The sequence below is a fragment of the Cervus elaphus genome, chromosome 27, assembly GCF_910594005.1.
Source record: "Cervus elaphus chromosome 27, mCerEla1.1, whole genome shotgun sequence".
Taxonomy (NCBI): Eukaryota; Metazoa; Chordata; class Mammalia; order Artiodactyla; family Cervidae; genus Cervus; species Cervus elaphus.
Genome location: NC_057841.1, coordinates 46041580 through 46067616, shown reverse-complemented (window position 1 = coordinate 46067616; position 26037 = coordinate 46041580). Strand labels below are relative to the sequence as shown.

The 26037-nt window shown below is 43.1% G+C and overlaps 1 protein-coding gene across 3 annotated transcripts in view; it reads left to right on the top strand.

The window, feature by feature from the left end:
• The window catches only part of PTPN2 (protein tyrosine phosphatase non-receptor type 2), a 64558-nt gene that overhangs the window by 26613 nt on the left and 11908 nt on the right, over positions 1 to 26037 (top strand). For all 3 annotated transcript variants that reach the window (XM_043889044.1, XM_043889045.1, XM_043889043.1), the window contains exons 3-7: positions 4707 to 4807; positions 10013 to 10111; positions 14241 to 14378; positions 20357 to 20566; positions 21779 to 21931. In XM_043889044.1, coding sequence (XP_043744979.1) covers positions 4707 to 4807; positions 10013 to 10111; positions 14241 to 14378; positions 20357 to 20566; positions 21779 to 21931 — 701 coding nt within the window. The remainder of the gene's footprint in view (positions 1 to 4706; positions 4808 to 10012; positions 10112 to 14240; positions 14379 to 20356; positions 20567 to 21778; positions 21932 to 26037) is intronic.

The window sequence follows — 26037 nt, the reverse complement described above, 5'->3', positions numbered from 1 at the left end:
GCTCTTTCTCCGAGGAGAAGTTTGAGTTTCAAGGGAAGTGGTGAGCTGCTCAGGACTGTGGCAGACCCCGGTGTGGTGTCGGAGGGGAAGGTGTCCCTGTTCGAGCTGCAGTGGGACTCTGACCCGTTTTGTGAGGACACCTCCCACGTCCTGTTTCCATCCCAGAGACTCTGGGGGTAGATTCAAGAGCCCTTTTCAGTTTGGGGGTGTGTGGAGGCAGAATGTTCAGTTAACACTGTTCTGTCAAGTGTAGGAACTTGAAGTCATGGCAGATGGAGAGATGGACATGTGTGGGCAGCTGACCTGTGGTTGGAGGCTGTGGAACACGTAATGTCTCTGCCCCAGTTGTCTGGCTCCCAGCATATGTGTTGAGGGGTGTGGAAGGTGGTCAGTACAGAGAGCCAATTGTCTGGTGAGGGGATGCAGGCGTGGGGCTTCCATGAGAGAAGTCCTAGGCCAGAAGTTCAGGAGGGTGTCTGTGTGTGTGTGCGGGAGGTGGAGGCAGGGAGCAGGGTGGGAGGCCGCGCAGGGATGGAGGCTCAAGGGCACCTCTGGGCCTCTGCTGCTGCTTATCTAGGGTGTGATGGGGACTGACATGCTCACAGCTCAGCTTGGAGGCTGGGGGTGGAGGAAGTGAGCTGTTCAGGTGTATCCTGTGGGTCCTGCCCAGACTGTGGTTGGTTATATCGTCAGAGAAGGAACCATTCAGCCAGCAGGGTTTTGTTTTTTTTTTTTTTCTTTTGGCAGAGGAAACAACTGAACTGCTTTTGGTTCACTGCTTGATTCATGAGGGAAAGTTCATATTATTTGTCCTCCAGAATTCTCCTTGTGGGCTTCCCTGGTAGCTCAGCTAGTAAAGAATCACCTGCAGTGCAGGAGAGAGACCTTGGTTCGATTCTTGGGTCGGGAAGTTCCTCTGGTGAAGGGATAGGCTACCCGCTCCAGTGTTCTTGGGCTTCCCTGGTGGCTCAGACGGTAAAGAATCCACCTGCAGTGTGGGAGGCCTGGCTTTGATCCCTGGGTTGGGAAGATCCCCTGGAAGAGGGCATGGCAACTGACTCCAGCATTCTTGCCTGGAATGGGGTCTCGAAGAGTGGGACGCGACTAAGCGACTAAGCACAGCACACAGCATTCTCCTTGTAGAGTTGAAGGGGGCTGACACTGTCAGATGCCTGCCGCCTCCGCAGGGAATCGCCATGCACTCTGGAAATCAGTACTGGAAACGTAGGCCCCCACTCTACCCCCGGTTGAGAGTGGAGCCTGACTTGGGGGGATTGGTCTTCTGCCCAATTTCTGTTAATTATTCCTGATCTCTGCCTCGGCATAAATGGGAGCCCTTCCCAGCTTGACCTGGAAGACTTTCCAGAAGGAGATGTCTTTACAGTAATGAAAAAGGGTGAAACTGTGGGTGGGGAGGTGGGTGGGGTGGGAGAAAGAGCTCATTGTGGCAGTACTGAAAGAGGAAGCTGATCTGTGTTTTCAGCTCAGGCAGCTCGAGCCAGTCATTTCTTGACAGATGGAACCATTTCTCAGAAAACAGACGGTGAGGTGGGAGGCTTGGGGACTCTTCATCGGAAGTTTGCCTAATCCAACTTGAGGGCCGTGGTTCTGTGGGGCGTGCGTTTCTTTGTCCCCAACGATGATGCCACTGTGCAGGAAAGTGTGTGTTCTTGGTCGTCCTGCTGCTGGTGGTGGTAGATGTTGAGAAATCAAATTTCCTGTGCAATGTGGTTTGGTTGCTTTTGTGGCCTCTCATGCAGTACAGTTTGAATCATGTTCATTTTCTCCTTTTGGTGGATCCTGTATGTGACTGGGGAGAGGGAGTAACCCTCTAAGTACACTTAGAATGAGGAGGAGGTGCTGTGGGCTTCACCCTTGCTGATGCCCCGAAGCTATGGGTCTCTGTTGTTTTGGATGTTTAGTTTTTGTTTACTTGTTTTTAATGTTTATTTATTTGACTGCACTTGACAAATAAAATTTATTTGACTGGTCTTAGTTTCGGCATGCGGGATCTAATCACCCAACCAGGGTCGAAACTGGTTCAAACCCTGCTTAGGGAGTGTGGCGTCTTAGCCACTGGACCCCCAGGAAGTCCCTGGACTCTGGCTTTTGATAATCTCATCTCAGAGGTCCCTAGGCAGAATCAGCTGCTGTGGGAGAGGAGAGAGCAGGTCACTTCCCGGGTTTTTTCCTGAGAAGTCAGAGGTTGGTTTGGAGTGAACTGTTCACAGATTTGGGGCAGACCAGACCTGATGGGCAGGGAGAGGAGATATCAACCTCGGGCTTTAAGGGGACCTGTGTCACCCTCACAGGTATTTCAGACCACATGGTGAGTGAGTCCTCAGGAGAGAAGAGGCTTTGTCTTTGTTACCATTGCTAGAGAATATATAAATCATAGAGTCACAATTCCTCATAAAAAGGCTTTGATGGTTTCACTTCCTGAAATGTGTATACTTACTTTGTAGACAGTGTTAATTTAACACAAGAAACTCGTGTTTTTTTCTCTGCACAGACTCTCTCCTGAATCAAAAAGTTACATGAGTTTCATTTTTTATTAAAAATCTTTTTTAGTGAAACAGAAGAATTAAAATGATGTAAGTATACGGTTTTGTTTTTTTTTTTAATTGGTCCTGAGGCAAAAACATAGGTTCAGCCAACGCTTTTAGCCAGTTCTAAATGGCTAGAGTTTGCCAAGCGATTTCCTTCCTTTCTGGGGTGCTGTTTCTGTAGTGTCCTGCTGCTCCCCACCAGTCAGAACCGAGGCTCAGGGGAACCCATCTGTGCTTCTCGGGGTATGTGACTCTTGTATTTAATGACCTGGAGTGACACCAGGTGTAGAGTAATACAGGAGGGAAGATAACAGTGAATCCAGTGCAGAGTCCAGAAGGCAGGCGTCAGATGTCCTGAAAACCCCCCTGAAGAAGTCTTTCTCTTGGCTTATGGAAGGTTCTGGATGACCTGCTGGAACTCCCTTTGAGGGGAGACTTGGCGTTTATGGATTCTTGCTTCTTTTGCAAATTGCTTCTTCACTTGTGCAATAGATAAGATTAGTCTCCGTTTGTATTCTTGCTGTGATTACAACATGAGGAAACACATTCCATTGGGATTATATTTTAGCGGAATTTGAATTTTAGGGATGCATTGTTCTTATGATTGGTGTTGTCTGGGAGGCATATGGACTTTATTTTGTTAATTATATAGCTGAACTTTTTACTCTCTCATGTAACAGTTAAAGAGTGATCAGACTGTTAAAAAAAAAAGTGACTGTTAAAAAAAAAAAAAGTGACTGTTGACATCATCTTTCCGAGAACACTAGTATAAGTGATTTACTATAACAAGATCTTCGCTTTTCCTGTTGGCCAGTGACATGTAATATTTACAGAGGTCTTGGGTTCAATCCAGCAGAAACATTTCATGTAAATTATGTGTGAAACTAAAACTGTTTAACATTTTCTTTCATATGGAGATAATATGAACAACTCTTTTAGTTTAAGAGTGGGGAAGAGAATGGTTATTTGGTATTTCCATGAGGGGCAAAGTTTATACCAGAAGGTATTCTCCAGCTAGACATCAAAGATGCGCGTAGGTTGTAATTCAGTCCTGTGACTCTGCCAGGCATGTATTTAATATTCCAAGTGAATGCTAATCCTGTTGTTACATGCATGCTTCCTCTCTTAGCATCTTCTCTCCTACCATAGTGATAGAAGGTAAAGTTCTGTGCTCCATCTGTTTACATTAGCACAAATTCTAAATCTGTGAGATCTTCACGTTTAAAAACTAGAAGTATATGACACAGCCGAAGTAATGAAGCACTTGTTTGTTACAGAATTGGAATATTCCAAATGTGTTAAATATAGCTTAGCACTTAATCTAATTAGTTCAGTTCAGTCGCTCAGTCATGTCCGACTCTGTGACCCCATGGACTGCAGCACTTCCCTGTGCATCACCAACTCCCGGAGCTTGCTCAAACTCATGTCCATCTAGTCAGTGATGCCATCCAGTTATCTCATCCTCTATCATCCCCTTCTCCTGCCTTCAATCTTTCCCAGCATCAGGGTCTTTTCCAGTGAGTCAGTTCTTCACGTCAGGTGGCCAAAGTATTGGAGTTTTAGCTTCAGCATCAGTCCTTCCAGTGAATATTCAGGACTGATTTCCTTTAGGATGGACTGGTTTGATCTCCTTGCAATCCAAGGGACTGTCAAGAGTCTTCTCCAACACCACAGTTCAAAAGCATAAAAATTATTGAAATATAGCTGAATGCAGATCTGTTGAGGCAGGAAGAAAATGAAACGTAGTTATGGTGGGATCTGTCTGGTCTTAATTTTTGGAGGCCATTGATTTTTGTAGGAAAACTTGTAAGTTTTTAAGCACTAGGAGTCTTAACCATCCTTTTTATTTTGGGAAGATCAGTACTTTATTTCCTTTAGTATGTTTTACTCTTTGTAGATGAGTTTTTCTACTTAAACAGCAGCTAATCTGCCACCAACAGCAACACTTCCTTCTAACACACAGTAATAAACAGAAGGATTTCATCTTTGCACTAACTTTTAAAAAAAAGGAATAATTTGGGATTTGACTCAATTGTGATGCTAATTTATTTTTCTTTGTTTTTTCTGTCATTTTATAAATATCCAGAAAATCAATACTCAAATAAAAAAGAAATGCAAGTTTGAAATGACAGTATGGTTTATCATTTTCTGTTTCAGATGATCACAGTCGTGTTAAACTGCAGAATGCTGAAAATGACTATATCAATGCCAGTTTAGTTGACATAGAGGAGGCACAGAGGAGCTACATCTTAACCCAGGCAAGTGGCATGGCGTGGAATGGAGGCCTGACTGCCATTCCCGGGGTCTACTTTAGGATGGAGCAGAAAGTGTGTCCTGGCTTCTTTTGGCAGTGGAATGGCTGTTTCAGGTTTTTCTGTTGTTTTGTAATGAATGGTGTTATAATGTTTTACAGCTGTGTATATTTAAGATAAAAGCAATTGTTACTGTTACAGGTTCTCTGCAGGAAAGTTGTTCATGAGGTCTGGCCTGCTAGTTCTTTTCTGGCCAGCTGTCTGCCTTGGTGTAAGTTTGGTACAAAGTCTCGGTTGGTGGATACTTTGTTCCTTCTACTTCTCTTCACTTGAATCAGAACCAGAGGCCCTGCGAAAACCCCTCTCTGCCCTGGCCTGGTGTGTATTTTCAGTATGGACAAGTCTTGGGTGTTAGGTGAGGGTGTGAGCCAGGTGCCTGGACCACTGATGGGGTGGTCTGAGAGCCCACTGGCCCCTTGAGCCTCCTCCCTTCTCAACACTCTGGCCACACCCGTGCTTCATTGGCACTGTTCTTTCACTTGAGATAGCAGAAATGATTTGGGTTTATCCACACCAGCTACCCTTTGTTTATCAGATAACAGATTTGATTAACAGTGCTGCCATTTCCTAGTTAGTGATTTTTAATTATTCCAAAGATAAAACTGTATTATTAAGTATCTTGTTATAACCTATAATGGAAAGTAATCTGAAAAAATATATATATATATATGTATAACTGAATCACTTTGTTGTATACCTGTAACTAACATAGTATTGTAAATCAACTATAATTAAATTGAAAAAAAGATAAACTGTATACTTGTAATGTTTGAGATTTTTAAAGAACCCATTTCAGATCAAAATAACCTGTTACTGAAAGTGAAAACTGTTGAAAATGGTAAGATATTCAGATGAATGTAACTGTCAACTGTTAGGCTATCTATAATTCACAGGAAACAAAAATTAAGTACTCTTTTTTACTTGGCGTAAAGCAGCTCCTGTAAATCAAAAACAAAAAGGAAATCTATGAAAAAAACTGGCAAGGAACATAAATTCACAGTTCACAGCAGGGAAGTAATGGTAGGCAATATATATAGAAAAGGTGCTCAGTTTTTCTAAATTTAAACCAGCAATCATTTACCACTTCTCACCTGTCAGAACAACAGATTTAAAAGTTTATAGTACTCAGAGGTCTAATATGTAAAAACATGAAGGTAAATGTGAGAGTATTTGTTATAAGTTAATAGCACAGGGCCAAAAATAGTAGGACAGAAACAGTCTGTAAGGAGCTGGCTAAATAAATTATACACATGCTATTAGTACTGATTGTTTCTGGGAATTAGGAAAAAATACAGACTTCATTTTGCCATTTTCTGTTACATTTGAAATTTTTCTTGTGTGCATTCATGATGTTTTTATTTATTTTTTTCTTTTTTTGGTTTTGTGACCCCATGGACTGTAGCCCACCAGGCTCCTCTGTCCACGGGATTTTCCAGGCAACAGTACTGGACATGATGTTTTTAATAGTCATTTTTAGAGTTAAAAATTTTTACTTTGTGTTTTTAAAAACCATAATGTTAAAAATAGAAAAGAATAATTACCCTAGATTCCTTATCACACCTTTCTTATTCTCTTTTTTTTCAGTCTTGTTTATCCTTTCCTCTTTCTCATCTTAGTGTCTAAAAATATAATTGTTTCTCAAGATTCTGATTCAGGTTTCGCCCCCGTCCAGTCTGTACTCACCACTTCAACTCTCTGGAACCATATTTTGAACCTTTGTTTCTTAAGAAAGAGGCTGGACTCTGGACTCATGGTGTCTGTTCTTGAATCCTGTTCGTTCATCCAGCAAAGCTTTGAATGCCTGCTTTGTGGCGGCACTGTGTGAATGAAACAGCCATTCATAAAACTGCTAGTATGAACTTCACATCCTAGAGGGAAGTAAAATTTACAGCAGCTAGCAATCTTTTATTTATTTTTTACTGAACTACAGTTGACTTACCATACTGTGTTAGATACTAGTGTGCAGCAAAGTGATTCAGTTGTACATGTATACACTCATATGTCTATATATATTCTTTTTCAGATTCTTTTCCATTGTAGGTTATTATAAGATGTTGAATATAATTCCCTGAGCTACACAGTAAATTCTTGTTGTTTACTTTATATATGGTGGTGTGTATCTGTTAATCCCAAACTCCTAATTTATCCCTCCTCCCATTTCCTCTTTGGTAACCAAAAGTATGCTTACCTTCTATGTTTGTGAGTCTGTTTCTGTTTTGTAAATAAATTCTTTTGTATCATAGTCTAGAATCCACGTATAAGTGATATCATATATTTGTCTTTGAATTACTTAGACTGATAATCTCTAGGTCCATTCACATTGCTGCATATGGCATTATTTCATTATTTGTTTATGGCTGACCAATATTCCATTGTATATATGTACCACATCTTCTTTAATCATTCCTCTGTGGATGGACACTTAGATGGCCTCCATGTCTTGACTGTTGTAAATAGTAACAGCTTGCAACTTTTAACATTTTTCTATATTTTACATATTTTATATAACTTAAGCCTCCGGATAACCCTTTGTGGTAAATACTCTTATTATCCTTATGTTAATATGAGGAGTCATCTGAAGAGACAAAGGAACATCAAATAACTTTACCAAGGTCATACAACAAGTAGGGTGAGGCCACATGGTCTCCATAGGCTGGATGGTTCTGCTTTTAATTATTCAGATTTCCTGCCCTGAAATTGTGATATGCCCTTGGGTTCATTCCTCAGTTTCCCGAGGTGCAGCAGCATCCCACAGCACCAAGGGGTTTGCTTCCAGGACCCTCTGCAATGCCAAGCCCACCGGTGCTCATGTCCCATCGTTGTCCCTTCTGTCCTGGCCCCATATACACAGATTCATTGAGTCACAGTCATGTATTAAGTTTGCTCTCCGAGGTTGTTGATCCTGAGGATGCCTAACTATGGCTAAAAGGGCTGACTGTGTTTATTGAAAAATCTGTCTGTATCTGGACCACTGTAGTTCAAACCCCTGTTGTGCAGGAGTCAAGTGTGTATGTTATCAATATGTATCTCTGTGATCTATAGAATAGTGCTAATAAAAACTCATGTAGTGCCGGGTACTATGGTGAGTACTTCATGGAGTGTTCATTATGGCATTGTTACTGCTTTTCATTATAGTAGTAATGATAGTAATAATCCTTCTATAAAACACTGTAAATCCCTTCATGAAAAAGAAAATACCCGACTAATACCCTAGTTTAAATCTCCTGTCCATTTGGGCATTCCTTTGTGTCCTGACCCAGGCCCTCTGCCCTCATTCTAGTGGACTCACAAGCCTGTCTTCAGCTTTGGATTATTTCCTGAGTCCCCCCTACCCCCCGCCCCAGAGCTTCCAACATTTACCCACGGGACCACTTGATGTCACAGATTCTTCTTTTCTGTGTCAAACTCTTTTTTTCCTTTTTTTCTCTCTTTTACACTAAGCTAGCCCCCGTCCTGTTTTTGTCATCTGGTTAAAGCTGTCCTTCTCATCTGTTGAATTCTCTCCTGTTTTCTGTTGCCCTGCCCTTCTCTGGAGCTCTCTTTCATCTACACCAATGTAGTAGCTTCTCAACTTATTTCTTTGCCACTAGTCGCTCTTTTCTAGTCCATCTTTAACAATTCCTCTAGAGAAATTTTTGCGAGGTACCAATCTGGTCATATTCCTTCATTCTGTAAAGAAGAGATCGTTGACTGTTTCCTGGGGTTGAGCACCTCTCACTTGGCAGGTGTGGTTTCCTGTGGGTTCTCTGTGTCACCTTCTTTCCCAGAAGTGCCCTGACACTGGGAATGGACCTGATCCCTCCCCTCTCCCCTTGTTGTGTCAGCACCTCTTCGTTTTTAAGGCTCTTCTCTGGTACCCTTCCTGCTCCTGCATACCCTATGGCTCAACCCTCGCTGTGGTGGGGCTGGGTGTGTTTCCCCTTCTCTACAAGGACGGTGTTTAAAAAAATTAATGCACATTCCTCACCTCCGACGTAAGCTCTGTGACAGCTGGAACTGCTTTTGCCTTTGTCCCTAGTACATTGGGACAGAGAACGTGCACAGAAAATATTTCAAAGGACAGCAAAAACCAGAGACACTAAATGTTTATTGAAACTGCAGTTGTTCTGCTTGTCCTTTGTTGCTTATGATTTTTAATCCTTTTTCTCTGAGTTTTATGAAAATTAGAAATGTATACCTGCTGATCCCTTGGTATAGATCTCTGTTTTGTAGAAGATAATAGGTTGTATTGCTGGTAAATGGAAGAGCTGAGAACCCCTCTTCCCTTTTAGAACCACTCTAGAATGTGTGTGTGTATACACTAAGCGGTGACTTCATTGGAGACCTGATCCATCCATTTTTTTAGATGAAAGAGAAGGCATTCATTTTACTGGGGGTCTTCTCATGGCTGTTTTTATCTTTTTGCACTGTGTGGTTTTGGAAGTAGCTCAAACTTTGAATAATGTGCACTCAGTAAGGGGAACAGCTCCTCATACTTGAGGGTGCAGCTCTTCAGGGTTCTTGGTCCCTTCTAGCATTGGTATAATTGAGAGCGGGAGTTTATTAGCTCACGTAATATTTCCAGCACATCCACTACAGAGCTGGGATACAAGTGGCCCCGAAGCTGCTTTTAGTGCAGCACCACTTGAATGGCTTGTCTTCTGTGTGGAGCGGAAGCTCCAGGCAGACCCAGCCCCCGGCATCCTGCAGGTGACTGCCTGTTGCGTTACTCAAGGTATAGTCAAAAAAAAAAAGGTATAGTCAAATCTGTTAACCTGCATGCACTGCAGCCACCTGAGGATGGCAGTGCCCTCAGAAGGTGACAGTGGTGACTGGTTGGGAGTGCTGCCCCAAACTCACACCCCTTGGGACAAAATCTTGTCTTGACTTTTTTTCCTGCCCAAGCCTGGTTCTCCATCCCTCAATTCAGAGAGCCACCTGACGGCCTGGAAATTTTTCTTTTCTGCCTAAGTGAGTAAAAGTCAGGTTTTTTTCGTTGATAATCAGTAATCCAGCTAACAGAGACCTGTTTTTACTTCGGGTGGGTTTAGAGTCTGGATTGACATTCTGTGATCCAATCCCCTGTTCTCAGATGAGAAGCTTCCTGGAAGGCATGTCCTTGGAGCCTCTGTCACTGCTCCTCTCACCTGCTGTTTCTTCTCTGTCTTACAGGGTCCACTTCCTAATACATGTTGTCATTTCTGGCTCATGGTTTGGCAGCAAAAGACCAAAGCAGTTGTCATGCTAAACCGAATTGTGGAGAAAGAATCGGTGAGTAATACTTGGTATTTACAACTTACTGTACAGTCTGTGATTGTTAACTTACAAATATTTTCTTACTTCTTTTGGGATAGTCATTCATTAGTTTTGGCCTTTAATTACTAAAAACTAGAGTCAGGGTGATTCTGACTAGAACTAACCTATCATTTTCCTTTATTACCTTAAATATTTAAATAACAACTGTGGACCATTGCCGTCCAAATATAAGTATAGTGGAGTGAGTACTGGCCAGTTGTGGTACTTAGATCTTTGGAATTCCTAGGCTTTATCAGAATCTTTATAATTTATTATTAACAGAATCCTGGAAATTTTATGAAGAATTGAAGTGACAGGTTTCTAAAACCTTAATAAACTACCATTGGCTCTTATGTCAGGAGGTAGTGAGTATTGATATGTATAGGTTTATTGACATTTGAGGTGCAGTTTAAAATCCAGTGCTAATTAGTGGTGTGATGGTGGTTAAGTCTTCAGCTTCTGTGGCTTGAGGGTCCTCTTCTGTCAAACATGCAAATTAGAAAGTGTTATCTGTCAGATCTCTTCCAGCCCTGAGGTCTCAGGCTGTTCTGCTCCTTCAGATCCTGAATTCTTCCTTTTTTCTAAATTAATAGCTGCTGGTTTTCAGTGGTAGTGAAGGTGCTTCTAGTCTGTTTCAATCCGCAGTGTTGTTGCCACACCATGGTGTCCTGCAGTGTCAGCATAGTCTCTGCAGTGGTTTTCATGCTTCCACAGTGACCCACAGACCCAAGTGATGCGGGTGCTGTTGTTGGGACATTTGAGCATCATTGTCAGCTGGAGGATTATGGGTTTCATCTCTCATTCTGCAGAATAAGTACTGTAATAAAAAGAGAAGATCACCACCAGCAATCAGAAATCACCTTCATCCAGATGTTCAATAAGAGTCAGGTTTGATTGTTGAGGTCGCCTCGTGTGTGGTAATAACCCTGTTTGTCAGCATAATGATGTCAGCAGCTGCTGCTGGTCAGTGTTTAGTTCCTTAATTAATTAGGGTCATAGTGATATTCCAGCTTTATTGTTTCTTCTTGAGTTTTGGTTGAAATTCTTCTATTGAAAAAAAAAAAAAGGCTCCCACTCTAGTTACCTACCACCTTGATGTAGGAAAAGCAGTTTTCAAAGGAAGTTGATTCCCACATATCCTCAATATGTGACCACTTAGGTTTTCTTGGTGTGGGGGTGGGAGGGGATCAATGCTGTGAAGTCATGAGTTTATTAAACACCTGATTCAGTTCACTCCATGGCAGTTATTATCCTTGTTATTTAGTTGCTAAAGTCGTGTCCAACTCTTTTTGCGACCCTTTGTACTATAGCCTGCCAGGCTCTTCTGTCCATGGGATTTCCCAGGCAAGAATACTGCACTGGGTTGCCATGCCTTCCTCAGGGGATCTTGAGGAATCAGTGCAGGGATCGAATCGGCGCCTCCTGTTTGGCAGACGGGTTCTTTACCACTGAGCCACCTGGGAAGCTCGTTGTTACTCTTACTGATAGTCAAATTGTCCCTTCTTTGGCCAGGGGAAGCTTTTCAGGTTGGGCCCTGAGTTCTTTTAACAAAAAACCGAAGAGTCTTACTAGCTCCTTTGATATCTGGAAGGACTCCCTGTTGCAGGCTTATCTTTCCTATGTGAATCAGCTGTTTCTTTAAGAAGCCTTGGTTTCTTTTGGTGAGCAGCGGTATTTCAAGATCACAGCAAAAATAGTAATCTTTGTTCTTACTGGGTTGGTCTTTTCAGTGAACAGAGTTAAGGAAAATTATGTTTGTATGTTAAGATAACAGAACACTAGTGTTCGTACTGATACTGATGCCTCTTCCTCTTTTTTTTTTTTTGGTACTGATCTTCCGATATTTGATACTGATATTAAAATTTAGGACTGTAGGATTGATTCACCATGAATTCTGGTTCTCAGATAACACTAGTGATGTTGAATGTCTTATACTCATTTTACTCTGTCCCGTATTGCACACAGAATGTACTTGTAATAACAAAATCAAGTCCATCACTAAAATAACTACTGAAAACAGTTTAAAATGTTTTCTCTCATCCTGTTTTTCTCAAGTTGTGCTTTACCTCCATCATCAGAGTTTACCACGTTTTAGTCTATCTTAAGTCCCTTTCGTGTAGATATGCATCTATCGTTGAGTCTCTCTGGTTGCTCTGTGTGTAGCTCACACTCAGAGGATCCTGAGATGCGTGCCCTGGTCCCAGTTTCTTGTGTGTTGATGACAGTACCTCTGCTGGCTTGATGCTGAAGAGTCTGTTTGGCAGAATATAAAATCTCTGGCTCACATTTGCTTTTTGAGCAACCTGACAGTATTATCCATTTCCTTCTGGCATGTTCCTGTCACAAAGGCACATCTTACTCTATTTCCTTTATTAGTTACTTATTCTTTTACCCAAAGGATTTTTTTTTCTTCAGATCCCATTGATTGTACTGAAATGTGTCTGTGCTGGTCATTCTGGGTCAGTTTGTCCAGGGACAGAGCGTGCTATTTCATTATGTGATTTCAGGCACTTTTTCTTTCTTTTAAAGAAAAATTTTTATTGAATTATACTTGACATTTATTCTGTTCCCTTGCTTGCCTTACTGTTCTTCTCCCGGGGCCTTCTGTTACACATATGTGTTAGATTTTCATTGCCTACTAGTCTCTCTTTATTTCTTTTTTATTTTAAAAATGTCCTTTTTCTCTTAAGGCATCATCTGTCGTGTTTGTTCACACACAGCTCTGTTCCCTTTAGTTTAATCAATTAATCTTTGTTTATGAAATGATGTGTTCTGTTACTTTTGGTTCTTTTTTCTCTTCTGTCACGTCACTTATGAGTTGTTATAATTCATGCTGTTTCACTTCTTGTGTCATTTGTTTTTTTAATGTCTTTTAGCAGCTTTTGAAGTATTAGCTCATAGCATTCATTTTGTTTTGAAAGTATTTCTATTGATTGTTATTTGTAGCTGTTTGTGATATCTAAAAGAAACGACCATATTTTACAGGGATGTTTTCCTAGTGTTTTTCTCAATGAAGTGGCTCTAGCTCACCTCACCACAGCCTGCTGGCCTTACAGTTTGGCTTTTGGGGAGATGCTTTTATTGTCACAAAATGTTAATTCCCCATCAGTAGTTCTGCCACAGTTCTAGGTAAAGGGGGCTTATCTTCTGATTCTTTCCCTTGACTTTTAGTATGTAAGTATGCAATGTTACCTCTAGATATATAGTATTTAGTAGCAGATTAACAGGTATTTATGGAAAATGTTATTGATCAGTTGCTAAGTCATGTCCAGTTCTTTGCTACCTCATAGACTACAACACACTAGGCTTTTCTGTCCTTTCTTGTCTCCCAGAGTTTGCTCAAATTCATGCCTTTTGAGTCAGTGATGACATCCAACCATCTCATTCTCTATCACCCCCTTCTCCTCCTGCCCTCAGTCTTTCCCAGCATCAGGGTGCTTTCCAGTAAGTCGATCCGTTGCATTAGGTAGCCCAAGCTTTAGCAACAGTTCTTCCAGTGAATATTCAGGGTTGATTTCCTTTAGAATTGACTTGGTTTGATCTCCCTGCTGTCCAAGGGACTCTCAAAAGTCTTCTCCAGCACCCAAAGCATCAGCTCTTTGGTGCTCTGCCTTCTTTATGGTCCAACTCTCACATCCATATATGACTACCGGAAAAGCCATAGCTTTGACTTTATGGACCTTTGTTGACGAAGTGATAACTCTGCTTTTTAATATACTGTCTAGGTTTATTATACCTTATGGTAAGTACTTATGAAATCAAAACCTTTCAGTACTGTTTGAAGATATGATTCTTGCATGAGTTTGATATTTATAGAAACATAAGAGTGAATACCAATGTGATGTTGAAATACAGGTTATCCTGCTTTAGAAATGACAAATTGATTTTCATTTTATGAACATGATATGTTTTTTTAAGTGTGTAAGTTATAAGAACATTTTACATACTGCATTTATAAGATGTCCATCTTATTAAAATACATTAAACATCAAACATAGTATGACTATCCCTAGATTTGGGTACTTGAAAAATATATAGCTTGTGTGTGGTTTGTTTTCCTTTCCAGCTTTTTATGGTTTCATTATGTTTATGTTCTTAACTTTAGGTTAAATGTGCACAGTACTGGCCTACAAAAGATGACCGGGAGATGCTGTTTAAGGAAACAGGCTTCAGTGTGAAGTTCCTGTCAGAGGACGTGAAGTCGTATTACACGGTCCATCTGTTGCAGTTAGGAAACACCAGGGTAAGACTGCTTGTGCCCAGACTATGGGGCTTCATGTGGTGACTTTAAGGATTATTCTTTGTTCTTGGATTTGAAGTTTGGGACAGCCCATTCATTGCAGCAATGCCTGTAATGGTTCACAGCCATAACCATGTCCTCATAGATTTTGTTCCCATATGTGGTGGCTCTCTGAGAATTCTTAAGAAATGCTGGAAGCTAATAATTGTGAAGTTCAGGTTAATATCTGAGGATTCTGAGCAACTGATCAGTATTATAATTGGTTGAAGATTGGGGGAGAGGGCTTTAGAATTGGGAAGCCTGGGTTTACATCCATTGCTGCTGCTCAGTGATCCCTGCCCAGGCCCCCCTTGTCTTTAGGGGGAGGCTGTGGTGCCTCCTTGTTAGCATTTGTGACATCGAGTAAGGACGTGGGTATCATGTGAGGAGGTATGTGCAAAGGCGCTGGTACAGAGCGCATGCCTGGTAAAAGCTCGCTTTCATTCTTGCTGCTTGGAGAGAGTTGCTAATTCGAGGGGTTTGTCACATGGAAATTTGTCTTTATTGAGCTGGTGAAATGGTGAAATAAATTTACCGTATGACCTCATCAGTACTTATTTGGATTTTTTCCAAAAATGTAAGACTCATTCCTTGGTGCCTGGGTGAGAAACAGGCAGTTGGTTGTGAGCCTGCTGTTATCGTCTAAGCATCAAGATAGTTCCCCCCTTCCCATTCACCTCTTTGCTTTCTTTGGTCTGTATTTAGCATAACAAAAAGATAAGAACTAAGAGTGATTCTGAGTTGCTCTCAGAAACTAGAAAATAAGAAAATGTTTGCCCAGAAATGGTTTCAGGGATGTATCTGGTCTATAAAGTGAGATACTGTTTTAGTTAAGTATTAAGTGAATTGAGTATTAATGTGTGAACATTAATCCAAAAGAAAAAAAATTTGTGGAGAAGGGAGGTATATACACTTTTTAGATATGCCGAATTACCTTTTGTGGTTATCTCCTAAAACACCTGTCCTTTGTGACATAAGCATGGGTGTGTACCGTGTGCATCTGACTGGGTCCAGCTTCCATGAGAACATAACTCAGCTCTGAGGTCGTTCAGGGAGGTGCCTTCTTTATGAATCTCCTCACTGTGTGTGTTTTGCACCAATGATTCCATTTGCGTGTATCTTAAGCTGCACTGAAATACATCAACTGCTACTTGGTACTGGTTGTCCAGCCCTTATTCCCAGAAACAGAACTTCATTTCCATAAACTTCTCATGGTTCTGGGAATCACCTTCTCTTAGTATTTATGTATCCTAGGTACTGCATCTCCTTGTGGCATTAAAATTGATTTAGCAGGAGATAGGCATAGGTGTTTTTCTCTGTCTGAGAATTGATTACACTTGAAATAATAAAATACTTCTGTATTTTGTTTATCAGCTTGTGAAGTATTTTCACATATATATAGTTTGACCCATGGTTTTCCTACAATGTAGATAAACTCCTAATATTCCTGTTTTTCTTAGTTAAAGAAAATAACCTAAAAATCCATTAGGCTATTAGATTTTTCCCATAAATAGATTACTTAGCTGAATTCCAGATTTCCTAACTTCTAATGACATGGGACCAAGTCTAATTGTTGTGGAAAGAGCCTTGGTTCTGAAGTTTCTGAAGCTGAGGCCACCCTGGGAGTGGGCCAGCCCCTGCGATTCAGTTGCTGGCCACGTGTGGTTTCTTACTGGCCTGTGTTCAGAGTCCACTGTAATTGAACAGCAACAGTTTATGTTCTACTTCACAGTCTGTAGTGAGTGAGCAGTGTTGGAAGGATAAGGTAGCATTTTAGTGGGTGAGGCAGGATTGCGTTAGTCACATTTAGACCCAGGAGCCATGTGGCCTGAATCCTGGCTGCTGCACCTGGCCCCGTGACCAGCCCGCTACTTGATCTCTGTGCCTACGTTCTCTCATCTGCAAAATGAGGGCGATGGCTTGCTTGCCTCAAGGGGTTGTCATTGTGACTGCATGAGTTAGCGCTCCGATGGTGCCTAAGGTTCTAGGCTCCCCTGGGTCAGGGTTCCCATGGGAACGGAGTGAGTCTGGAGGGCCTGCATGAGCCAGGGTGGTGGAGACGGGCGAGCTGAGGGCAAAGGTGCTAATAAAGTAGGGCCGCCCTCACTTGTTCCTGAGGTCAGAGCACCAGGTCGCTTCTAGAGGAGTCTCCTGACCAAGCTGGGCAGAGCTGCCCTGTCAGGCCTACTCTGAGGGGACCTGGCACCTGACAATGTGTCTGACGGAGCAGAGGAGCACCAGCATTCTTTTCAGCATCGTGATGAGAGCTCAGTCTGAACGTTTGCCCCCAAGTGAAGAGAGTCCATTCTGCTTTTGAATGGCTTAAGCTTGGAGGTAGTTTTGAGGGGCTTTTAAAATCCAAGGTCACATGGAGAACTTGCCTTTCGGGCTTTTCTGTTTACTTGCCCTTCAGTGTTTTCCGTGTGTCTTCTGTCAGGTTTAGGTGATTGAGTTTCTGGAAGACAGTGTTGTGCTGAGTTCTGTTTCTTCTGCCCCTAGCTTTGACCCCCCCAGGCTCCTCTTCTCCTGTCTGTCCTGTGCACCTTCCGTCCAGCTTGTGCCCATTTCTTGCTTTGGTCACTTAATGTGTTGGGGTTCTTACGGTGGGTACACCAAGTCCCCTGTTCACCACCCTGAGTGCTTGTTCTGAAATGCGGAGTCCTTCCCTAAGGCTCTGGATGCCTTTCCATGGTCCCTGCTGGAGCCCCAGCCCACCTGCCCTTGCCACTCGTCCACCCACCAATTCTCCTGCCCATCCCTGTCTTGGGCATGCCCTTCCCTCTGCTTAGAACTGGGCCCTATGCCCCCTGGCCTGTCACTCTCTTCTGTTCACCACCTGGGGTTCCGGTCAACTCCCAGAGTGACTTTTGGTGACCATGTATTTAGCACGGCTGTTGCAGCAGCCCTGCAAGAGCTGGTTAAGGACTGGACCAGGACAGTGACCTTGAGGGGGACAGGGTCAACACCTTGCTGCTCTCCAGGTGGAGCAGAAACACAGGTGAGGAGACTGGAATTGTGGAGAGGTCATAGTTGATTGGAAGTGTTAGGGTTAAGGCCGCTAGTGAGTGTCCCTGTGTCTCTTCAGGCTTCACTGGTGTGGGGGTTGCCTGTTTATTCCTCACTGGAGCCTGTGAAGTAAGTGCTTTCTCACACCCCATTAACAGATGGTGAAACTGGGCGTATGAAAGTCTTAGAAACACAATCTTGCTACCTTCTGCCTGTGCCTAAAGTTGGGCCTGGGCCATAGAGCTTTGTAGATTTTTTAATAATAATTAGAAGATTTATAGTCCTCTTCAAACTGATAATAGTAATAGTTAACCTGAATTTGAATGGCTCTATACAGCACACACAAGTCGTCCCCATGCTCACAGCTCCTGTTGTCTGTACCTACTCAGCTCATAGACCAGCTTCCTGGCCTCCATGGACTCTGAGCTTGTCATCTTATTCAAAGACTACAGTTAGAATTCTTCAAAAAAATGTAAATAAGATTTTGCCCTAAGAATAGTGCGTGCTAACGTCTTTGTGCAGGGGTGGTATGCACGATGCAGTGTTTTCTGAAGAAAATGGTTCGGGGATGTGTGGACTGGCAGGTGTGTGCAGACCAGTTGGAGTCTAGTGTGAAGGACAGCAGCGAGAAGGGATGAAGGCCTGGACTGGGCATCACAGGAGGAGGACCAAGGGCATGGTGACCACAGAGGAGGAAGGGGTGAGTCCACCAGTATGAGACGAGGACTTTGTCAGAAGTTGTGGGATCCGAGTATAGAGAACTAGGACTCTGTTGGAAATTGTGGGGCCCATGTGTAGAGAACTGGGATTCTGTCAGAAATTGCGGGGTCCGCGTGTAGAGAAGTGGGGACTCTGTTGGAAGTCATGGGATTGCAGGGTAGGGTACAGGACCCTATCAGAAGTTGTGGGGTCCACGTGTAGAGATGAATTTTATTTGAGCTCTCCCCTCTCTGGAACCCTTCCCCCTTCTCATTACTTTTCCAACGTGAAATGAGGAAAGGGGCCTCCAGTTGTGCACATGAACTTTTTTATTCCACAACAGTAAACATGTGGCTCCTATTACTTCACATGGCCCTTTGGGAATTATGTGATTTTTGTGAGCTGTGTTTTTCGAGTCTTGTTTCAGGAGGGGTTAATTAATTAAAAAAAATTACCTATAAGAAGTCCTTTAGTCTGTTCCTGTCAGGGAAGAAAAAGATGGATTTTCAGAAATCTATTAGTGTAGAAGACTGTATTATATAAACAGTGGCGAGCATTTCTGGGAACTGGCTTTGAGTGTCCCAGACACTGTGACCTGAATTTGGAAGAAGGAAAGAGGCCATTGATCTTGAGCCAACATCATTCAAGCGAAGAAAAAGCAAGTGGTCGCCCAGGATTGTGGGGTGACCTTAGGTTGGGGCCAGGGTGTGACGCAGAGTTGAACTGCACCATATAGGCCATACCTGTGGGAGCAGGGTCCTGGCACCACCCCTGCCCAGCCTGGAGCTCTAGCAGGTCCACTTCGACCTGGCTTAGGCCCTAGGGGACCAAGTCTGGCCAGCTGTGTGTGGTCAGCACAGTGTGGTGGCTGAGACTGCAGCGGGGCAGTTGTCTGGGGAAGGGTTAAAACACCTCCTGGAACCTCAGACCTGGAACATCAGGCCTGTTTATAGAAAGATGTATGTTAACCATGAGCCTGGGTTGAATATTGTGCAGAGACATATTAGTGGGTCACTGCTCCCTCTGAATGAGGAGTAGGAGGCAGAGCAGTGCTCCCGGGGATGGGGGTCCGCTGGCAGAGCTGAGGGATGTTTTCATAATGAGTTAGGCAGAAATAAAGGTTGTTGGGAATATCCAGGAAGTGGTGCTGAGTAGCCAGGCAGGCTGTATGAGACAGGAAGCATTTAGCATGTTGGTAAACCATGTTATCAGCACATCAGCCAAGGCGTGTCAACAGTTCTAGGACTGGGAATTGTTACCATGTGGAAAACAGCAATTAGGAGAGCAGTTTCAGTTAAAAATGTAAAGAAATGTATCTTTAATTCTTGAATTGTTCCTCTGTGCCTGTGTAGCTGAATCTGAAAGATAACTTATAATGGGGACAATTGTATCTTTGAAAGCTTTGAAATTGTTTTTTTTTTTTTTTTTGAAATTGTTTTTTTAAAAATAACTTTTAAAAAAATTTTATTTATTTATTTACCTTTGGGTATGCTGGATCTTCGTTGCTATGTGGGCTTTTCTCTAGTTGTAGCGAGCAGGTGCTACTCTAGCTGTGGTGTGTGGGCTTCTCATTTCAGTGGCTTTGCTTGTGGAGCACAGGCTGTAGGGCCCCTGGGCTTGATAGTTGCGTCTCCTGGGCTTAGTTGCTCAGTGGCATGTGGGGTCCTCCCAGACCAGGGATCAGTACCATGTCTCCTGTATTGGTAGGCAGATTCTTCACCGCTGAGCCACTGGGGAAGGCCCAAAACTTTGAAATTCTTAAACAGGAAACCAATAAAGATGTGAAATTATACTGGTAGAAATTTATAAAAACAGAGAATTCACTCATCATGATGCGTGATTTAAAAGGATCTGGCGGTGTGTGTGGTGCAGGTCAGTGGTGGAGACCCAGGTGCTGCTCCAGTCCTGCTCTGCCATTTTCTTACATGTGACCTTGGGTGCATTACTTAACCCTTGCCTTGGTTTTCTCATCTGGAAAATGGGTTTTAATGGGATTGTTATATGGGTTAATATATAAAAAGCTTAGAATGTGCCTACAAAATAGTAATTGTTACAAAAGTGTTAGCTATTAATATATTCCAAATTCTCCTAAAGAAAATCTTCCCAAACTTGTATGTGTGATTATCAACAACCAAATGAAAAGTCATGGTGCATTACACAAAACACATCTTACTGCAGTAGATTTTTAAAAGAAAAAACTTAGAACTAACTTTTCCCCCTCAATTTTCACTTTTTAGACTGGTGAAACCAGAACAATATCTCACTTTCATTATACTACCTGGCCAGATTTTGGAGTCCCAGAATCACCAGCTTCATTTCTCAATTTCTTATTCAAAGTGCGGGAATCTGGCTCCTTGAACCCTGAGCACGGGCCTGCGGTGATCCACTGCAGTGCCGGCATCGGGCGGTCGGGCACCTTTTCTCTGGTGGACAGCTGCCTTGTTCTGGTAAGTGACCTCATTTCAGGCTCCCATACCTTTTTGTTGATTCCACTGGCAGAAGTAAGTTCAAATGCCAGGATCCCAGAACTGTGCTTTTCAAACTTAAACGTCTGCCTGTTTTTTAGAGAAACCAAAAATTCTGTTTCACATCCTTTCAGCTGCCTCTTGCTTGCGATGAGTGGGTGGGGTTGTGACCAGGATAATCCTCGAGCTCTGGGAGAAGACTTGTGCTGGTAGCTTCGTGTTAGCTAAATGATAGGTTGTCTCCCTCACCCACTGTATTTTTCAGACATCAGTTGGTAGATAGTATTGAATTCCTTCTTGCCTTGATTTCCTTATTTACAAACTGTGGGTAGTGCTGGTATTTCCCTCCCAGGACTGTTGGGAGAATTAAGTGAATCAGTGTATTAGGAACACGTACTGTCTAAGCCCCTTGGTCAGTGTGGTGTTGACATCACCCCCTGAGGTTCCTGTGGTGCCCGAGGGCCGTGTGTTGCTCCAGCCCTCCCAGCTCCCGCCGGGGCACCAGCATGTGCCTGTCCTTCTTTTATGGTATCTTAGACATCACTGTGTTAACACCGTGTTTAATAGCCCATGCTTCCATCTAAAGCCAATTATTATGTGTAAGTGAGCTTTGATGTGTTTCAGAACTCTTAAGCATCTGGCCTGTTGATGGTAAATATTAAAACTGGATCATGTGTGTGTCAGTTCCCTCCCAAAGTTACTGCATCAACTGTTCTCTTTTCCACTTGGGGTGGGGTGGGATGGGGTAGGGTCACAGTGGACTAAGCCTGACTGCTGCAGCAGCAGTCTGCCGTATCATCTGCAGTGTTGTCACCGTGGGTCTCTCTCCTCCACCCCCTTGGGTGCTACCTTCCATAGACTTGTGTACAGACGTGAGGCTGCTGTGTACAGATATGAAGGCAGGGGGCGCCCAATGAAAAGATTTACTCCTTAAAAAAGAAGGGCACTAATCTCTGTATTTATCCTTACGTTAAGCCAACACGCAGCATAAATCCTTCCTTCGACCAATCACCAATCGCTAGGCTAACACAAGTGAGATGACTATTAGCTGGAGTCAGCCGTGGGTCCTCCCTGTGCTGCTTGGACAGGGAACAGCGGCCTGGGCCGGCTTGCCCTTAGTGGTTATCTTGGATTGCTTCTCTTTTCTGGACTCTTAACAACAAAAGGCTTGAATATTGTTTACCTCTCTTGCAGATAGAAAAAGGAGACAATATTAACATTAAACAACTGTTACTGAATATGAGAAAATACCGAATGGGGCTAATTCAGACGCCAGATCAGCTCAGATTTTCCTACATGACGATAATAGAAGGAGCGAAGTTTATAAAGGGAGACTCAAGTATACAGGTAAACCGTGTGTCAAGTGTATTGTTGTCAGGTAACTGCACTCTGTGTAAGCCACAGGGCTTTTCCCCTCCTCCCAAGAAGCATATTTACATTAATATGGTGGGTCCAGCTGGCTTCTGAGAGGGAAAAGCCTGTGCCCACCTCTTCACATGCTCCTCAGCCTCTTGTTAAATCCTGCTTGTCTCTCAGAAGCCCAGCTGGGAACATGGTTTCATTAAAAAAAGTAGAAGTTTCATGTAGAAGAGAGTCTGAACATTTACTCATTGAAATAACTGGAAAAATTAGGTACTTTTGGCCCATTAAAACCTGGCTTGGAGTTACACAAGAATACTTAGTTTGTAAATAGATTATCCCATCTGCTACAACAGTGAGCAAGCAGCTTGAGTACTTGCAGCAGATACAATGCACCAGGACGGTGTTGTTTTTCTCTGGTTGGTAGCTTTATTCTCATGAGGGTGTTTTTGTTCTGCAAAAGCTAACATTGGTTTTCAGAAACCTGTGTTTATGTACTAACATAAGATGTAAAATAGAAACAGAAGTAACAGTAGACTCCGGTTTCTTGTCTGAGCCAATCCTATAGAATTTTACATAAGCAGGTAGATTTTCTTTTTGTTTCTCCTACATAAAACCACTTACTTGCTCTCTAGCTTCTGTGATTGTGGCCAAAAGAGCAAGATTCTAAATAAGCCCTGTTTTGTAACAGATCACACCATCTGTGGAATGATGTATAAATAGTTGTGTCGTATAGATTACACAGATATTTAAATACCCCTGAACAATTTTATTTATCAGCTAACGTTTTTGTTGTGATCATTGGTATTATTTTAACTATTCAAGACAGTCTTTATCAATTAAAATTTTAAGTTTTATTTAAAAGGTCCCCCCTCTTTAGCATCAAAGGAAAATTTTTATTGAAGAGAAAGGTGAGGTTCCTCAGTGCCCTCAATCAGTAAAGTGCTTGGTGTGTGAAGATTAAACCCACGAGACGTTAGTGCCTCCCCCAGACGCCGCCTCAGCATTCAAGATGGGGAGCGTCTCTAACGTGCATGTCTACCAGCTTCAGTGCCAGTGTGTGTGCTGACCCCGTCTGCTGTGCTCATTCCCTGGCTCCTCCAGACAGGCGCTTCCTCAGGGCACTGCCCCTCGCTGCACTTAGAACACGGATGTGCCTCCTCTGAGGGTTGCTTTCCCCATGGAGGTGGGTTTTACGGACGTGATTCCCATGGTGACTGTGGTGTGTGGCTTGGGGGAGTTTCTTCTGTCCCAGTTTATCTGTGCTGTGTGACCATCACATCCCTGACCCAGCATCTTCATCCCTGCTCAGACCCACGGGTCCTTTGCCTCCTTACACAGGGCCCATTGGAAATGCCCCTGTTTCTCCAGTGCTCAGGGTCAGAGAGCCTGTTACCTTCCAGGGGGCTCAGTTTCCACAGAATTGGTCTCAGCAATCAGTTAGTACCTACTGAATATATGAGAATTTGGAGACTGTGAAAGTACATCAATTACAACGTAGAAGTCCTCGATAACTCACCCTCACCCCACAGCGTGTAACCACTAATGCGTGTGTGTGTGTGCTTCCAGGGTTGCATGTCCATGCATCAGTAGTATTTATGTATCAGTGTATGGACTTGTTTATTTTATGTAGTTATTTTCGGACTGTTTTCTCCTTCTGGAACCCCTGATGTCTCATGCTGTAGCCATGTGTTTGTTTAGTGTTGAGATGTAGCCAGTCTGAATTGAGTTCTGCTTAAAATTTAAGATGTACAAATACAGGGAGAAAGAGTGTAAAAGATCTCAGTAATTTAAAAAATATCATGTGTTCAAATGACAATATTTTTAATATATTGAGTTAAATAAAACATGTTAAAATTCATCCTTTTTAAAAAACATGGCTATTAGATATTTTTTAATTTATATATATATATGTCTTACATTACATTTCACTGGACAGTGCTATCCTAGAACCTTAGCTTAGAACAGAACAAAAATCTCAGAGAAATAGATTTCCCTGAAATCTTAAATCATAAAACTGTCCTGTTACAAAGATCAAGAGTTGCTTTGTTGTGTGGAAACCACAGAACGCATGGCTCTAAGTGTCCTGTGCCCCAGAAGCATCTCCTAGAACACATAAGGGGGTGATAGGCAATTTATGGGCTCTTTTTTCTCTCCATGCATCTGCCTCCTCCTCTTTGCCTCTGATTTTGGGGGAAATGAGTATTTGTAAGAAGAACGAGGGAAGCTTCTCTAGTGTGAGTTGATGGCAGTGGGTGCGGGATACTGTCTTTCTGTCCAGTAGCACCCGCACTGTGTCAGCTTCGTCTCTGGTTCTTTTTGCTGAACAGGGCATGTGTCTCCACCTTCTGTCTTAATCTGGGCTTATGTGATGCGAGTGGTGTTTTCATTGTTGACTATAGTTTCATGTTTGTTTTCCTGTGAAGATTTCTGACATATGTGGCTATAAAATGATTTAGAACCTGCCAGGACAAAGGAAAGCTGTTAGTATTTACACCTAAAATGACTGTACCTGAAACTAGTAACTGTGTGTGATGACCACATAGTGCATGTTTATGCACTGCCATCTCCAGTGTCCTGGGCCCACCAGGAAAGAGGAGATGATCTCTAGCTGTCTTTAAAAGGACTCTGTTAGGAGAAGGTAATGGCAACCCACTCCAGTACTCTTGCCTGGAAAATCCCATGGATGGAGGAGCCTAGTAGGCTGCAGTCCATGGGGTCTCGAAGTGTTGAACACGACTGAGTGACTTCACTTTCATTTTTCACTTTCATGCATTGGAGAAGGAAATGGCAACCCACTCCAGTATTCTTGCCTGGAGAATCCCAGGGACGGGGGAGCCTGGTGGGCTGCCGTCTATGGGGTCGCACAGAGTTGGACACGACTGAAGCGACTTAGCAGCAGCAGCAGCGTTTCAAATATAACAGTGTGTACAAGTGGATCTCCAACTCACTACCTGTCTCCACCCCTCCCCACCCCCGGCAATGTCGTTAAAGAAACAGAAATCTGGGAGCCCTCCTAACCACTTCCGGGCTGGGGCTGCCTGATTCCAAATGATTTTTGCTCAAATAAACTTTTAAAATTAAAACAAAACAAAAAATAAATAAATAAAAGGACTCTGTTTACCTTCCATCTTTCTGGCCTGAGGTTGTCATGAACGTAGTACCATTGCTGGTGTTTCACATCTTTATTAGTGAATCCTCAGTTCTGCCCAGAGATGTGACAGAAAGACATTGCTCTTTGTTTTTCTCCTTTGAAGTTCACTAGCATTGACAGTCCCCACCCACCACCACCCCTGCACCCTCCTGAGTCTTGGTGGATTCTGGGAAGTGGGCCAATGAGTCTTGCTTTTGGGCATCATCTTGTTTATTGACATTGTTGAGTTTTGTCCAAGTATGAGGCCAAGTTGCAATAACTAGATCTAGGTGAAGAATTGCTCAGCATAATTCTGGAGACAGTTAACATTTTTGTTGGATACTTAAACTCTCTGGTGTCTGACACTGATGGTTATTTCCGAGATGCAGAGCATCCTGAGGGTTTCTGACACTGTCAGCCCAGGCTCTCTGGGTTCACATCCCAGCTCTGCAGCTGTGGAGCCTGGAGCAGGGTGTTTACTCACAGCCCACCTCCCTGTATAACAGGAGGGAGCAGCAGGAGGAGCCGCACCTCTTCTGGGGGTCTCTTGAGGATAGGGGACCAGTGTAGGTGGAGTCTTAGGTCAGCAGGGGTGGTGTGGTAGTGTTCAGGAAGTAGCTGTCTCTCCACTGCATTTCCTCTAGTATAAAAAATGCTATTTGGACAGAGAAAAACATTTTCAATGGTAAAGAACAAAATTGACACAGTCACCTCAGGTGAAAGCATCTTACTCTTGTGTGTTGTTATATGGGTTCTCAGTTCTTGGTGAGATAGTCTTTCTGGATGTGATGGAGACACCGCAGGTCCCTTTTGGGAGAACACAGACCCACCCCGGGCGCCTCATGTCAAGGTTGTCTTTCCCTGAGGTCCACCTCCTTCCTGGCCTCGCCTGTCTGGCCATGCTTTCCAGGCTCCCCTTCCTCTAGCCACGCTGTTGTGCCCACTGCCCTCCAAACACAGC